At 38.1% G+C, this 17424-nt stretch overlaps 1 protein-coding gene across 4 annotated transcripts in view; it reads left to right on the top strand.

Moving 5' to 3' along the window:
• Positions 1-17424, top strand: part of COL24A1 (collagen type XXIV alpha 1 chain) — a 127160-nt gene that overhangs the window by 89474 nt on the left and 20262 nt on the right. For 2 of the 4 annotated variants that reach the window (XM_032696964.1, XM_032696960.1), the window contains 14 exons: positions 2301-2354; positions 3314-3367; positions 3585-3638; positions 5550-5603; positions 6179-6286; positions 8048-8101; positions 8569-8676; positions 9699-9752; positions 10527-10580; positions 11585-11641; positions 13383-13436; positions 14325-14378; positions 14488-14541; positions 16627-16680. In XM_032696964.1, coding sequence (XP_032552855.1) covers positions 2301-2354; positions 3314-3367; positions 3585-3638; positions 5550-5603; positions 6179-6286; positions 8048-8101; positions 8569-8676; positions 9699-9752; positions 10527-10580; positions 11585-11641; positions 13383-13436; positions 14325-14378; positions 14488-14541; positions 16627-16680 — 867 coding nt within the window. The remainder of the gene's footprint in view (positions 1-2300; positions 2355-3313; positions 3368-3584; positions 3639-5549; positions 5604-6178; positions 6287-8047; positions 8102-8568; positions 8677-9698; positions 9753-10526; positions 10581-11584; positions 11642-13382; positions 13437-14324; positions 14379-14487; positions 14542-16626; positions 16681-17424) is intronic. The other 2 variants (XM_032696962.1, XM_032696961.1) reach the window with 2 other exon arrangements.

Below are 17424 nucleotides of genomic sequence, written 5' to 3'. Positions count from 1 at the left end.
TTTTGTTGCTGTGTCAAAGCCATGCTCATATTGCTACAGAAGATTATGCAGAATCTGCAACAAATCTATGTAATGTGCTGCAAGATATAGCCATGGCAGGAATAATATTGCAGCACCATCTCTGGGCGTAAATCAGATTATACAAATACAGTGAAAGCATGTGTGCTGCCCTAGTGGGACTTGGGAGAGGGCTACCATTTTATATTGCAGAAGTCTAACAGAGTTGACAAAACTGTGTGTTTTCATTGCTTCTGGAAAGCAATTTTGCACAATAAATGGGATAGAGTTAATTTAAATCTTGAAAGAGAACTGCTGATATAAATTATATTTATTTTAGTATTTTTTTTTCTAATATTATTTCTACTAATCCATAGGCTGACATGCTTACAGCAGGTCATTGCACATTTGGGGTATCATTTATTTTATCTTATCTTCATGTTGCAACATCTGAGAGACTTACAATGCAAGGCTTATATGTCAAATTCTTGCCATTTTCTGGTCTCAAGTCTGAATTTTCTTATCTCTAGAATGACCATCTGCCTTAGCTGAACTAAGTGGTCTGCTCTTGAGCAGCCTACAATTCTGTTGTGCTCATTGTCATAGAAACTATGTAAGTTCAGTGTCGAAAGCAAAAAATTTATCCTGTGAACAGAATACCATTTTTATCAAGTGCTGAAAGAGTATAATGTCTTCACAAAATGGTCTGTGGAGTTAGAAAGAAGTGATAAAATGACAGAAGATGTTGCAAAACAGAATGCGTGGCTCTTTTTTCAGCTGCCTATCCAAGCAGCTTGATTTCATCTTCTGTCATCTGGTCACTACATGAAAGCCAGCTGCTGAGTTTTTCTGGCCCTTTCACGAGTTCCACACAGAGCAGAAAACCCCTAATTGTTGGTGAAGGAGCAGAGAAATGTAAACAGTTAGAACTATTTTTATTAACGGGCTTGATCTAAGTTGCACTCAAACTTTATCTACCTGCCAGACATTTCAGTCAAATCCTTTGCAAATTACCTGATGTTAATGGTTAAAAGGAGTCCCCTATACTGCTACAAATTTTTGGCTTCTGAAAATTTCAGGGGAAAGATAAATTACCAATCCAGCAGCCTTATCTCCATGGTAATGTGAAGAAATACTTGGCTTGTGAATCAAACTTAAGCTTTGTGACACTTGCCTAGTGGAATTCCATGGCGTTGCTGCAAATGAAAATCAATGAACTTACTTTAGGACCAAGGGAGTTCTCAATGGCAAGTTAACTGCAGTTTTAGTTGTTTATGCTTAAGTGAAGTTACAAGGTCGAATGTATGCATCTGCTGAAATTCTGTAAGTCATATGCAATTTACATTATTGTCACAAGGGAAGAAAATACTCTCATTGTCACTGCCAGGTCATCAGGAGGAGCAAAACTGTACGCATAGTCTGTAAGAAGAAGTGAAACAAACTAGAATAAATATTCCTTTAAAAGGCTTCTATCATTAATACAGGTAGCAGCGTCTTTCTCTTGAATGAGAAAAATAGATCAACAAAATGTTTTGAATTTAGAATGTATTTAAACACAGATGAGTCCCAAAGTGGTAAATGGATACAAACTTTCCTAAAGTTCAAAGACCAATTACATCCAGAGGGCTGATTTGCCTTGACATACATTCATAGTGGCTATAGAATCAGCTGTAAGCAGGTTACAGGCAACTTCTACCCCCAGCACAAAAATCCGACTCTGAAAGCCCAGATCCTACACGTGCAGAGAATTCAAACATGCTGCTTTGGGAAACAATCCCCATGTGTTATTGAAGTAAATTTATTACTTACATGTAAGGCTCATAATAAAATGCTCATGGTATAGTTACTGATATTACTAAAAAAGCTCAAGCCTCAGTGACTGTTCTGTACAAATGCTGCTAAATCCATGGTGAAGCACACAGTAGTTTTTTTCATTTAATTCCACACCAGACTGTAGGCTTTTCCACAAAGCAAACCAGACAGTCTAACAAACCTTAATTAAACAAAGTCTCAGTTAATCAAGGGAAGAGCTTAGTTCAGATAATAATTTGGTTTTGGTCTAAAAGAAAGGACATCTGTGCTATTATTTGAGAATTGTTATTTCAGTGTGTTACGGTTGGCAGTGAGGTCTTTGGTACTGTATGCCATCATGGGACTGAAATACACTGCTGGATTCAGGAGGAAAGACAATGAAATACAGTTCTTTATGCCAATTGGAAGAGTTGCGAAGAGACAAATTGAAGACTATACAATGTAATTTAATGGTAATTGAATGATGCCTCCAAAATTTTGTTTAATGCCAGGGTCCAAGAGGACAACCAGGGGATGCTGGCCCTAATGGAGAAATGGGGTTTGAGGTGAGCTTTTAATCATTTATATAGCAATTACAAACACTCAAACAGCTGACTAAGCCTGGACAATATGTTTAGAAATTTATTTTTTGTTGCCTGCAGCTGACTTAAATACCATGAGCTACTGAGAGACTCTTACTTAAAGCTGTTCCAAAAAAATTCTAAAATAAATAGCTTTTTCTGTTGAGAACATTGTCTTTGAGCATACATTCATGACATCTTGACATAAAAGGTGAATGTTTTTCTTGCAGTTAACAGTAAAACAACATTAATCATACACCCTTGCAAATTGTAGATGAAGAAAAGCAGCTGCAGACAGCCTTATTGCTAACTTCTGCTTCTGTTTTTTGCTTTGTTTTTAATATCTCATTGAAAGAAATGTGACAGAATGTATTAGCCACATTTGTAATGAAGTACCTGAGGGATAAGCTCACTTAATACAGAAGGGATTTGGCTTATTCAAAAGAACGTGCTTCCTCAGTCACACAAAATCCAGTCTTCTGATTGACTATTAAAAAAAGGTTTATATGTAAACTTTACAAGAAGCAGTCTGATACCATTAACTCATTAAGGGCTGAAGCCTCCAAAAAGGGCTTTGTTCTCCAAAGGCTGTGTCTACTTGGCTCCAAGCCTAAACAGTGATGAAGTTGTCAGTTAGATTTACAAAACAGAGATGTTTGCTCAGCCTACCAGTATGATGAAAGGTACAGGCTTAGTGTACTGCTGAGTCTTCAATATGTTCTGACCCACAGTGTATTTCCTGAACTCCTCCTATTCCCTCCTTTGTTTTCTTCTGTTGGACTCTAAAAAGAACAAAGAACTGTGTTGTCTTGATTTGATTTTTTAGACATGCTTCTTTCCCAGTGTCTTATGTCATTCTTCTGCTTCAATTTCGGCTGTACTGTTTAGTTGTTGCAAAATTATTATTAGTGATCATGTGCAATAATAGCTCTTGTACCATACAGGGACCTCCTGGCCCTGAAGGAGAAGCTGGCCTACAGGGGGAACCAGGTGCAAAGGTAAATGCTGAAATTATTCTCTCTTGTGCTGTTTAAATGTTCAAATTTACTTAAAAGCAAATCAGGGATCTGATTCATTAGCCAAGTAGATTGTGATACAGGAAATGAAACGTTAAAAAATATTGTTGTTGTCATGATGACTGCACTGTTTGTAAACCCTGTCATTGTTAGGAGTATTGATCTTTAAAATCTAATGATTTTTCTTGTGATATTCCAGGGAGAGATTGGACATGCTGGGAAGTCTGGAGAACCAGGCGATCAAGGTTTAAGGGTAAGCGATGGATGCAAATCCTCTTCCAAAACAGGAAAGTATGTTACAAATGAAATGCAGGTTGAACAATCTTGATTTATTAGACAAATTCAATAAAAGGCTATTTTCTGATACCGTTTTTTTCGTATTGCAGCAAGTTAAAAAGTATATTGATTGGGGAAGAGTGGCTTGTTTAGCAGAAATGGATTTGGGGGTGCTGTTTGACAGCCAGCTGGATATGAGCCAACACTGTACCCAGGTGGCCAAGAAGGCCAATGGCATCCTGGCCTGTATCAGAAATAGTGTGGCCAGCAGGACCAGGGCAGTGATTGTCCCCCTGTGCTCAGCGCTAGTGAAGCCACACTTGGGGTGCTGTGTTCATTTCTGGGCCTCTGATTTCAAAAAGGACATTGAGATGCTGAAGTGAGAGAGAAAACCAACAGAACTGGTGAAGCACAAAGTCTTGGAAGAAGCAGCTGAGAGAGATGGGTTTGTTTGGCCTGAAGAAAAGGAGGCTCAAGGAAGAGCTCATTGCTCTCTACAACTGCTTGAAAGGAGGTTCTAGTCAGGTTGGGGTTGGTCTCTTCTGCCATGTCTCAAGTGAAAGAATGAGAGGAAATGGCCTTGAGTTGCACAAGGAGAGGTTCAGATTGGATATTAGAAAAAGAATTTTCTCTGAAAGAGTGGTTAGGTGTTGGAATAAGTTGCCCAAGGAGGTGATGGGGTCACCATCTGTAGAAGTGTTCAAGAGACATCTGGATTTGGCATCTGGGGATATGGTTTAGGGGTGCTTATGGTGGTTCTAGGCTGATGGTTAGACATGATAATCTTGAAGGTCTCTTTCAACCTTGATGATTCTGCGTGATTCTATGATTATAATGTTGAAATATTTCTAAGTGTCTTATGTCTTTCGGTCAATGTTTGGACTCCATGATCTTGGAGATCTTTTCCAGCCTTATTGATTCTATGATTCTCTGTCACTGAGACATGAATGAGTGCTTTGAAGGTAAATCCAAGGCTGTCCAGCCCAGCTCTTAAGGTGACAGCACACAATAACTCTGTGTATGGATACCCTATCTAGGTGAGATAATGAGAATATTGTAGTCTCATCAGAGTAATGTGTCTCTCTGTACTACCATCTAAAACATCTGATTTGCTTCTGGTGCTTCAGCACTTGATTTTACCAAGCACACCTGCTTATTCTTCCTGTGCAGACTTTATCCAGGATGCTTTTAAAAGAACATATAAACTATATTCTTTCAGACTTGAGTCTCACCACTGAACTCTTTTGTTCCATTGGCTTCTTGCTGTCATCTTTTCCTTCTGCCCAAAATACACCAGCTAGGTGCATTGCATAATTCTACCTGTCCTTGGAGAGGAGAAATTCCTGATAATGGTCCTGATAGTGGGTGTTCTGGACTTAATCATACCACAGTGTGTGAAATACTGTGTTATTAGTATAGGGCAGCAAGTTACCAGTGTCTTTACCTGAGAAAGGTAAATATTCTAAAATGCCATGGCGCTGATGATGATGATGTTTTTTCATGGCCCTAAACTAAGTCACTACACATAACAATATAATAGTTATCCACATAAACATGGAAGTTTCAGGACAGAAAAGGTATATTTTTGAGGTTGTAATTACATGTTGTATACTCTGAAACAAAAAAGTCTCGGTGCCACTGCCTAAGTCTCCAGTGCTATATGGACATAGCACTGCCTCATTTTTCTAATACTGATAATCTTTTATGTTTTCTTGTGTTGGAGATTCGTGGGCTGTGCCACTAAAGATAAATAAACTGTAACAGCAACATAAAAGTTGGCCAAAAAACAGTAATCACATGTAAAACTAGTATGAGTTCTTCCAAGGCAATACTTCTATGTCAAGAAATTTAGACAATAACTTTGTTTTCAACTGTTCCTTTTTATAAGGGTGAACCAGGACCTCCAGGAGAAGATGGTGTTCAAGGAAAAGATGGTACAAAGGTATATGAAGTTTTTGTAGCAGATGTAAAGAAGTCATATTAGCTTAAGAACCCGAATCTCCTTTTTTATCCTATTTCACCAGGTAAACAGAGAGCAGCTGAATGCACTTTGTTTTAACATAGGATATCCTGTATATTATAGGCTTTCCTGTGCCTTTTAGGTACATATCTACCCTGCAAGGGCTGCAAAGTTGAATAGGTTGACAAAGAAATGAGAGTTGGACGAGTGAGTACAGCTTATTTCTGTAGTGACTAAAATGCTGGAAAGAGTAAACCCAAGGGTGCTCTGCTCTCTGAATTGGATCAGTGCTGTGCCAGGGACTGTGGCAGGTGCCAGGACAGAGGATGTAATAGAGAACAACCTCAGATACTTGGTCACAGGTGGGGCACAGTGTGGCTGTAGGAGTGTATGAATGAGATAGAAAGGGCTTAAGTTAGAGCCTGATCTGAATTTGAGAGACATCAGTTTTAGTGTGTTTTGTGTCAAACCTGAAGATTCTGAATTCACTTTTGTCATGAACAAGTAATTCTGTAGCAGCAGCTTGACTATGCTTTGGTTTTTTTGCTTTGTTTTAGGGAGACCCTGGAGACCAGGGAGTTGTTGGAGAAGGTGGTGAAAAAGGAGAGATGGGGTTACTAGGAATTGTTGGGCCCCCTGGTGAACCTGGCATAATGGGCATTCCTGTAAGTGTTTTCAGGCTGAAGGGGACTTTGTGGTCATTTGCTTTTTCTAAGCAAATTTAATTTTGTTTGCTTCCTTTATTTTTTAATTTTCTGATTTTCAATGTAATTAGAGATGACAGTCCTGAAATAAGCTTTCTATGTGGTATAGCTTTTCAGGATTGGTAGAGAGAGGAGACAAATGCTTTTCCTATCTTAAATCTGTGATGTCTTAGCAAATAGTGATTCCTCATGACTTGTCATCCAGACACACATACCACACAACCTGGAGCCTCTCACTTCAGATCCCTCTTTCATAGTCAACATTATTAGATCACTTGCGTGTTTGTTCTGACATCACTCCTAGCAGTTAAAATCCATCTATGAACTTGTATGCAACTTCTTAATGCAAACTAATATTTTGGAGCACAGTTTCCGAAGCAAGTATTGTAGCCTCAAGTCAGACATCAGATTCCCTTACCAAAAATCATCATGTTCTCATTTGCAGTCCTCTGGCTGCTTTCTATGTAGCTCTTATGTGATGGTGGAGTCTGAGTAAACACTAGTTGGAGGGCCAACTGTTACAGAGCAAGTTTTGTTTCTGATGGAACTATACAACTCTGATTTTCTGTTTTGAGTTGGCAGTTCTGGAGACACTTGCAAGTATGAAAGTTTCATACATTGCAATTATCACAAACAGCTCAACCCTGGCACATCTACACTGTGTGTAATTATACTTGTGTACAGTAAACAACATCAGCACTGCTTCTGTGGCTCAGTGAGACAGGTAGGTCTGGAAATTCAATGTTTGGGAGGATGTGGTTAGTGGGGGATTTTTCACGTTTCTGTTCTGCATGTTCCAAAGGCAGCTGCAGAGCTGCCTTCCTCCCCACTCATCCTCCCTGGCAGCTGGGAGTGTTCACGTGACAGTTTTGGTTTGACCTCCTTCTAAGGGATGCAGACAGATCATGATATCCTAATCATGGAAATCAGTTTTCTGTATTCAGTTGTCTGAGTGTTTCACTGGGAGTGAGAGTAATAGTATATTTTCCTTAAACAGCAGCTTACAAAGCAATAAATAATCTTCACAAATCTGTCTAAACTATGTTTACCCTGGTTTATCACCACAGTGGCCCAAAATATGTCTCCCTTTAAAGCTAAATTACCTCCTGTAACTCACACAGCTTTTGGGTAAATTGAAACCAGTGAGCAGTGGACACATTCAGCCCTTTGGGAAAGTCAGTTTTGAAGTGATCTGGAGGGCAGAGGGACTGTAGCTCCACAGTACCCTTCATCAGCAGGCAGCACACACAGTTATGCTGTCACTAAGAGGTGGGCAGTAGTAGGCACCAGCACTTACTGAGTTAGGTCTCTTCTTCCCAGCAATTTGCATCAGGGCCCTGCTCTTCACACTTGACAGACCCAAGGTTCTCTTACTTTTCCTCTGGCTTTGTATTGCATTTATTTTAAAAATAGTGTTTGTCTTGAAGGAATTTTATTCCTAAAGTAATATTTTCTGTGTGGACAAGATTATTGGGGTTTTTTCTCCTCTATTTTTAGTGCTTTTCCACTAGTTTGATAAGTGATCCCTGCTACTTGCCCACTTATTTCTGCCCTAACTTGAAACAGTCCTACTAACTTGCTCACAGCCACAGTTAACAACACTTTTTCTTCCACTTCCCTGCATTGCAAAAGCCTACTTAGCTATCCAGTTTGAAGCACAGTTTAAACACATTTCCAGGCCTTTCCCAATCATTTCTTTTTCTTTCTCTAATAAATCTATAGGGCCCTGAAGGAACACCAGGAAATCCAGGTCAGAGGGGCCGTTTAGGAAAAAAGGTAGTATTTTTCATCTTCCCCAGTTCCCTTGCTTTTATCTGAAAGTCAAATTTACATTACTAAATTCCTTTGAACCAAAACTATCCCTGTTTGATGTCATGCTTCAAGGCAATTTTTTTCAAGCCATAGCAATTAGAATTATCATAATTCTGCAATCAATAACATTCAGAACCTTAGGAAATTTAGATTTGTATCACAATGTGCCTTTGCAACGCAGAACAGTTTCTGCTTCTATTAAAAGTTGTTAAACTTTGGCCAAAACAAAACAATAGAAAGGCTTTAGCAGAGACTTTTTTTATACTAAAGACTTCTGGGTTCAGACATTCTAATAACTACAGTAAATGACATACAGTAAATGTAATAGCTATTAAATAATACTGTTAAATTACACATTTTGATTAAGCATAAACCACGTTTTGAAACTTAGTGTCAATCTCTTGTTATTTTTAATGCAATAACACCAACAGGGGGAAAAGGGACAGCTTGGCCCTCCGGGAGAAATTGGACCTGCTGGTGATTCTGGCCAGCCTGGAGAAATTGGTCCCAAAGGTGCAAGAGGAACTCGAGGTCCCATGGTTGGTACAGAACATGCTTATTTAAGAGCTCACATGTTTCTGTTTTAGCAGAATCATGTCTCTTCATGGAAAGAGGCAAGTCACAGCTGTAGCACATATAAACAGTTTTGAGGTAGCTGGAGATGCAGGGAGTGTCCTTTCCAGCCTGTGTGTCCCATGGTCTTTCAGCATCAGAACAAGGCCTGTGCACCTTTCCAGACAGAAACCTGGGGCATGGATCTGAAAGGATTCATCTTATGCTTTGGTCCTCTGACAGTCAGAGGAGTGGGATGGCAGAGCACTCCATGGAATACTCATGCCCCACACTCCACATATAACCTCACTGCTTTGGTTGTTTATTAAACCTTCCCAGTTCCAAAAATAGAAATCATGGGGTTTGCTATAACATGCAATAAGCCTTAACCATGGCTGAAACAAAGCATTTCAGACGAAGACTGCTACTCTGTTAAATAGGAATCTCATCCAAAGTTAACTGAATTAAGTCTGTTTCCATAATAAGCTCCCAAAGCTTGCTCCACACTGCGTGAGAGATGCACAGACACATCCAAGCTCCACACTAGAAAGGCAACATGCCTGTCTCAGTGATTCAGGGCCCAATCCTGTGGCCACTGAATGCAGCAGTGCGTTCCTGACCACATGAAGTACAGAAGTAAAGTTAACTATCTAATGGCCAATATTTTCAAGAGAAGGACTCAACTTCCTAAGGTGATGATCACCCCCAGCTTCTCTTGGCATACTAGCATTTACAGAGTTCTACCCCTCTGAAAGATCAGATCCTTATTAATCTTAATTATGCACAAGGATTATAAGCTTAGGACTGAAAACATTGATCCTTTTTTCCACAGAACAGGGAAAAGCTCAGTATTGTTTAGTAAATTAAGTTGGACCTAACAAGAAAGTTGTGTGTGTGTCAAATGTCAATATTTGAAGATTTTTCCAAGTGGTGACTTTATAAAGTAGGCATTGTTGTAACAGTTTACAGAAGAGTTCGTTTTTCTCTCGCTGATTATTGCATTTAACAGGGACACCCAGGAGGAATGGGGCCTGAAGGAGAGTCAGGAATTCCGGGTTATGGGGTGAGTTTTTACTGAACGGGGTGAGATTTTACTGAATTCATGTATACGCACATCCTAAAGTGATACTCTAATTTCAACTATCACTAGGATCTGTGTCTAGACTACACAAATATCTTTAGGAAAGACAGATACATATGTTTATATGACATGTGATTGCCTTAAGCAATGGTGACTGGGTTCTGTGAGTTCACTAGCAGGTTTTTACCACTGATTTTGAACCCTTATTTGTCATATGTATCTCACCCCTTGTGAATAAAGTTCCTATAAAACTACTACAGCTATTCATTATGAAGAGAGTTCAGCAAACACCACAACCTCTGCTGTCTGGCCAGGCAGTTTCCATTTCAGTAACAGAAACTGATTGAATGAAGTTAGTTGAAGGACATAAATATAGTGAGGTTTTCACTGCAAAATAGTCATGATTGTCATCATAAGTCCTTGACTGAGTCCTGCTCTTACAGACCATACTGTCCAGTCTCTTTTCCAAACACAACCATCCATCAGTGACCCTAACCCTGAAGCAAAAACCAGCCCAGTTCCCCTCACCTGCCAGAACCTGTGATTTCCCACTGTGCACAGAGCTTTTCCTGCACACAATCCATTTTCTGCCTGGGTCCATTGTTTTTGTTGTCATATCATGATTTAGCATTATTGACAAGCAGAAAAAAAACTAGAACAACAGTTACAAGTAGCTAAAATAAAGTTTGGAATTAATTATTTCTTTAATTATTTGTTTTGGATCTAATTTTAGTTTGATTTGGTTTGGTTCTTTAGGGTCACCAGGGTTCTCCAGGGCCCACAGGGCTCCCAGGCCCCAAAGGAGAAAAGGTATGAAGATGGATTTTATTTTATTTTCCTACAGTTTGTGAAATTATCAACAGAGGAAACTTTAGTGCATGCCCTCTGTTTTCAACAGCACACAGCAAAAGCCACCATTTGCAGTATTTGTTAGTCTTATGAGAGAATAGGAAAAGAAATGCAAACAGAATGGATCATTCAGAGATGGAGTCCCAAATTATACTATTAAAATGGCTGAGGTTTTAAAACACAAAGTACCCATTGTAAGAAACACATTCTATTGTATCAGATACCACCACTGCCCTTGGTGAGCACTGCTGACAAAAATAATCAGTGCAGAACCAGCTAAATATTTACTTAACTCTAAGTCTGTGAGTACACCCACTGATCTGCCTGAAAGCCCAACTGAGATGGACAAATGTCTGTGGTTAATTTAAAATGTTAGGGACAGGATGTGGTCTCTGCTGCTATTTTAGTGTCAGGTTTACTGTTGTTCTTTTAAGTCTCAAATCCTGCAAACAGATTTGTGTGCCAGCTGAAGTTTGTGTGACCCCAAGCAGGTACATGGATTCACTTCATGAAGATGGATTTGGAGTTACACTTGACAGAGAAATACATTCTTATACTAAGGCCAGCTTTGCAATAAATTCTGTTAAGAGGCATTTTTGGAGTCTTCTGTACACTTGTTTTTCTATATTAAGTGTATTTCTCGAAATAGTGGAAGAAATTTTTTTCCTCTTTTCAAATATCCTGTTTATGCTTTTTTTTTCATTAAATAAAGAAATGATTACATGGAAATTGTTCAAATACTTTTTTTTTTTTTAATAACTGCCTTTGAGAATAGAGCAAATACCTAGGTTTTTTAGTCCTAAATGGAGTTATGATTTCCATTATATTAGAACCATAAGCATCATATTCACTTTAAGCATCTATACAGCATGTTCTCTGGTTTTTATTAGCATTAAAACTTGTGTGCATGGTAGACAAGGCTGAATTTCCAAGTTAACATTTTTTAATACTTATCTTTGGTTTAGGGCTACCCAGGCGAAGACAATACAGTCCTTGGACCACCAGGGCCCATAGGTGAACCAGTAGGTCTTTCTTTCTCAAACAAATTATATTAGTGCGTCTTGAGACAGGAAGCAATGCTGTTCTTTCTGAAACTTTGTATCCCTGTCTCAGGAGTCAGTACCCGCTTGCACAAAAGTGGTCCTTTAACAGGCAATCTCTCTCTGAAAAATGCAATTATGTGCTCTTTCCTGCTTAAGCTTATGTGACCTCTATTTAATTACACTAATGCCATTAGTCTGTGTGTAGACCAGCACATTTAGCAACGGAATTTTACTCTCTCTCTTTACCCTGAATTATACCTAATTGCTTTACTAACCAAAAACATGTTTTGACTTATTTCGTTATCGCTGCTAACTAATTTAGCTGATTTAGAGAACTTTATTTTGTAGCTATTTTTGTACTAAATTCGTATGTGGGGTATCTCTCTGCTGCAACTATGAACCTGTAAAAAAATTTAAAAGCCATCTCAAAATCTTATTAAAAGTGTTTCATATTCAGCCTTTGATTGCGCCAGAAGCATTTCTTGTACAGTCTACTTCTCTTCTGATTAACCTTAATGTTTATACCTTGCTTTCTGAAAAGGCAGGACTATAAGACCCTGATGTAGCTGAAGATAAAGAGTCTGGACCAGGTTCTTAACTTAATTACAGTGATGCATGAGGGAAGAGACTCCATCCATTCTGTTGTAGCCAAACTGTCTCTGTAATGCTGACTGCTCAAACCTTGCAAGTGGGGCCCTTTCACCTGGTGGGGTTCCCTGTAGGAAACATGCTATGAGGTTGCTGAAACTTTGGAGAGTATACAAGCAGTTGCACAATAGTATCTCTTGGTGCATATGCACTAGAAGTGACTAATCTAATCAGATGTGAACTGTAAAGATACATTGCAGTTTGTGCTGCCTGGGCACTTTTTCATTATGTGCTTTTACTTAAGTCAGGTGGGAAAAAGGCAGTCATTTATTATTTCATCTAATGATTGTCTGGATGTCTTTTGGAAAGACTCAGCCATTCTTACTTTTCATGGGTGTGATTCCCTAACCGATATTTTTTCCTTTGACTTAGATTTGGTGCATTTGCTACAATGAAAGTTAAAATTCTGGGGAAAAACCCAGTTTCTTGTGGCTCTGGAATAAGGGCCTTTTCCTAAAGTAGAGCTAGTGAGGTGTCTGAATGCAGCAGGCAGAATCACATTAATCACAAAAATCATGCTATTTCCTCTGCTGCTGTACAGCTCTCTCATGTGTGAGGCATGCTGAGGGATTGAAATTGCCTTTATATTAGGACAAGCTTAAAGATTAAAGCAGATTTTGACTACAGCAAGTAATTTCAGAAGAGAACCCAATTTTTAATGTGCTGTCTTACAGAAACCAAAAGAGAGTTTTCCTTTCATTTCTTGAAAACAGTCTCTTCATTTGTTTGTTCAGATTTTAAATTAAGATATCATATATATTTATATATGGGTATAAACCTGGAGAAGTTCTACTGAGGTCAATACTCCTATTTCATTTAGGCCCATGTAAGATTGATCTCTTAGCTTCTAGTCTTCAGTTACAAAATATTTTAGACTGTGGTTACTGTTTGCAATGGATTTTGTTTAGGAAAAAATCATGTTTATGCATGTTTATTCCTTTAGCCAACTTTAATATTTATATTCCTCAGTTCCATATCATTGGTTAGTCTGTTTTGAGAGAAATCCCAGCTTTCTTTCTGCAGTAGTCTTTCAGTTCAGCTGTTATAGTTTGCTCTTTGGTTTTTTCTCTAGGGTCCTAGTGGTGAACGTGGAGATAGAGGAGAACCTGGTGATGAGGGCTACAAGGTAATACCTCTTGCTTTTTATTCTTTTTTTTTTGAACATGGCATGCTATGCATACATGTGGAGTAATGAAGCAGAAGTATCATCTTCTCTCACAAGTGCACAGAGATGTACTTACTTATTTACTTACGCCTCGCTGCACTGATGAACTCTTAAAACACTTTGGACCATCTTTCATATGAGAAGTTGAGAGCTGAAACTCATGAGTTGGAGAAGACTTGAATGACCCTACTGTGTATAAATACTTGGTGGGATAGAATGAACAGGAAGGAGACAGACTTGTCCCAGTAGTGTCCAGTGACAGGACAAGAGGAACAGGGCAAAAATTGAACCACATGAAATTCCATTTGAAATGGCTTTTTTTTACTGTGAGGATGAATGAGCAACAGAAAAAGCTGCCCAGAGAGGTTGTGGAGTCTTCATCCTTGGAAATACTCAAAACTTGACTAGATATGGTCCTGGGTAATCTTTTCTACCTGGCCCTGCTTGAGGAGAAGTGTTCCACTAGATGATCTCAAAAAGTCCCTTTCAACCTAAACCTTCTGTGATTCTGTAATACTGAATGAGTTAACATTTTTCTCTGAAATTTAAGCACATTTTACACAGATAATACAGATAAACATAGTAATAAATGAATGAACTGAATCTATGCTTACAGAAGTGCAGAAATGTGTAAACAATATGTTTACCTCTTGCAGTTTGGAGTAGAGAATGTAAAGAATAAAAACTCCATAAGGCTTGATCCTGGACATCTGAACATACTTTATCTAGGTCATGTCAGTGAATTTGAGTCCATCCAGCTCCCCCCAAGATGGGCTTTGCAAGGAAGTCTATAGCTCTGGGTATGACAGGCTGAGTTACTTGTAATATGCTATACTTTCTCCTTCCCAGGGTCATATAGGTCTTCCAGGGCTTAGAGGACCTGCTGGACAGCAAGGGCCTCCAGTAAGTGTTTCAAACAAGTGAGATTCATCTATTGACTGTTGAAAATATGTTTTCAACTGCATTCAAATAATTATTTTCATTTATTTAATTTTTTTTTGTTTTTCCAAAGGGAGAGGCGGGTGAACTGGGAGAGCAAGGACCAAAAGGAGAAGGAGGTTCAGGAGTAAGTAGAAAAAAGCAAAGCAAAACTGCACTTAATTTGGATTTGTACATTTTTACTGTTCACTGACTATCCTTGGAAAACAGTTATTGAAGGCTAGAACTGAGTGTTTGGGTTTCATTTTCATACCTGCAGGAAAAACAAAAACATAAAATGGAAAATTGCATACTGGGATAGTAAATGTGTGTTATTTGATAGGTAAGTGGTTTTACTTTGGAGTGATATAAAGCTTTACAAGAGGCTCTTTTGGAAACATTTCAGTGATATTCAATTATACCCTTAAGTGGAGTTCCTTGTGGCAAAGTAGCTCTGGAAGGCACCTGGGATTTTGCTTCTCTGATCTGTAAGTGAAGATTCCTGATACTACACTACGCTGAGTTTTCAGAGATGTGGAAATAAGGAATTTGTCACAGAATACTAGTGGCATAATGAAAGAGCAAGTCATGACAAATATCAAAACCAAAGTCTTTCCCTTTAGAAATAATAGTTTGTCTCAGTGATGTGTTTAAAATTGGCAAGAGTGTTTTATATTCTCTCATGGGCTGAATATCATCAGCCTTTGAGATTTCAAAAGATTTAGGCTAAAATATTTCTTACAATACCAATTGCCATTGCAATTTAAATGAGATATTTTGTGTGAGAAGTTCCATAGAGTAACTATGTTAGAGTTCCAACATTTTCTAGGTAACTACAAGAATCTGTAGTAGACTAGGACTGGGGAGCAACAGAAAGGAAATATGATGTGAAAACATAGCCATGCATTCAGACATATTGCCTTTGAGAAACTACTCATAGCACAGGATAAAATCAGTAATTCCTCTTGGAGAATGTTTTCTTTTTGTTGTAAATGCTTCTCAGATTAATACTACTTTTTACAAATGTGGAACCAACATCCAGCTTGGAGCAATTGTAAGAACCTAAAGGTTTACACAAAAATGTTAGTAGTGAAACAATTCATATAGTCTTAACTCCAGTGGCATTACTGGTGTTGCTATAGCAAACCTTACAAAGGTAATCCCATAAACAGCAATGCTGAATCATCTGGGTTTATGCATCCAGAAATTGTAATGAAAACAATATTAAGTTCTTTGAATATGTATATTCCAGTTCTGATTGGTGGACTTTTTTTATCCAGTTCTTAATAAAAAGGCATTAAATTAAGGAATAGAACAGCATTTTTTGTTTTTATCATATTTACAATAATTATGAAACATTTACAACTACAGTGACTCAGGCCTTTTCACTTTATTGCATGTTTTGTCTTATTGCAGCATAGTAGTTTAGTATAACTTCTGCTTTAATGAACAGTGTTTAAAATAATTAATCTGGAAAATCTTGAACGCTTTTTTTCTACTTGTTCTATGCTAACAGACATTATTCTTGTCCCTGTTGTCCAATTGTTGCATTTTTTAGAGGGAGGATAAAATTAATGACATAGATCTTTATATTCTGTGGAGAATATCCTATAAACAAAGTTCTCCGAGAAGCTTTTCTTCCTTGATGTTTGGCCTCTTGATCACTAAACCACTTACAAGAATGTTATCTACTCAGTATTGCTCAGTTTTCTAAGACTACAGATTTCTACATCAGTCAATATGAAAAAAAAAGATTGGGTTTTAAGTAAATTTTATCTTTTTTGTACATCTTAGATAAAAAGAATGTTCCCATACGTGACACTATTGTTTTCCATTGTTGTCTTTCACGGGCATTTAGTGTATGTACATTGTCTACTTTTCACGACTTCTCTTTTAAAGAGTACAGGAAATGCTGTAAAAGTGTACTTCCTCACAGAGGGGTGGCTGATAGAGAAGAAATTGTCGGCTTTGTAATGAAAAATGTTTTATGCCTCTTGCTAGAAAAAGTTCTGAAAACTACACTATACCAATTCATAAAAGGGAAAGATATATACAATTCTACCAGAAATTTATTCACTTTTACTTCAAAAACTTTCTGCTGTCTCCTGAAATGGAAGTAATCTGGTTCATAGCCAGGCAATGTGAACATGCATACTAAGAAGGGAACAATCATCAGCTCTTAGGGGATTGAGTTTAAGACATTTGTCAGTTCACAAGTGTTTGTAACTTCTAGGGACCCACAGGGAAGAAAGGAGCGATGGGTCAGGCAGGCAAACCTGGAATTCCTGTAAGTAATAAAATTCTAAAGTCTATTTTCAGGTTATAGAACAAAGAAAATACTAATAAAAATAAAAACAAAATTGCGTCGTGCCGTGGTACTTGCAGGTCTTATGTTCACTCTAAGGAACTTTCTTATTATCCAGGAAGTGTAAAGGAACCCCTGTCATTTTTGAATATTAATAATTTTTGAAATTATGTTAAATTATACTGAATTATGTTCAATTACTCAACATATGGAAGTGAGGTACGACTAATAGAACAACAAGGTCCTTCCCACCTGTAAAGTTACTTAATTGGATCATTTTTGCATATGGTTTGTAGTCCATTTGGAGGTTATCATATTATGTTGCACAAGCTGTACTACTGTTCACTCCTGGCCCCATCAGTTCTTAGAACAGCTGCAGCCCACAGAAGCTTGGATCCATATGTCCATGATGGATACATGTGGTAGATCCCTTGAGGTTTATTTGTTTCTCTTGCTTGCCCTGAGCTGAAATTTTTAATGTTCTTTCTGAATTTACTGTAGAGAAGATAACTTGCATCCCTTTCTCCCTGAGGGAGAAGAAAGAGCAGGAAGCAGTAGGTTGTTCTGTAAATATAGCTAAGAACAAAATGCATCAAGGTTATTTTGGTCTCCTAATAAATAGTACCACACAAGCACATATTGTAAATAACTTTTACTACCTCCCATCAAAACACTATCAGTAACTGGAGAAATACAGCTGCTTCACAGAGCTTGTACCTGCTGAGC

Source organism: Chiroxiphia lanceolata, chromosome 9 (assembly GCF_009829145.1).
Source record: "Chiroxiphia lanceolata isolate bChiLan1 chromosome 9, bChiLan1.pri, whole genome shotgun sequence".
NCBI classification, from domain to species: domain Eukaryota; kingdom Metazoa; phylum Chordata; class Aves; order Passeriformes; family Pipridae; genus Chiroxiphia; species Chiroxiphia lanceolata.
This window is presented reverse-complemented; position numbering and strand designations above follow the sequence as displayed.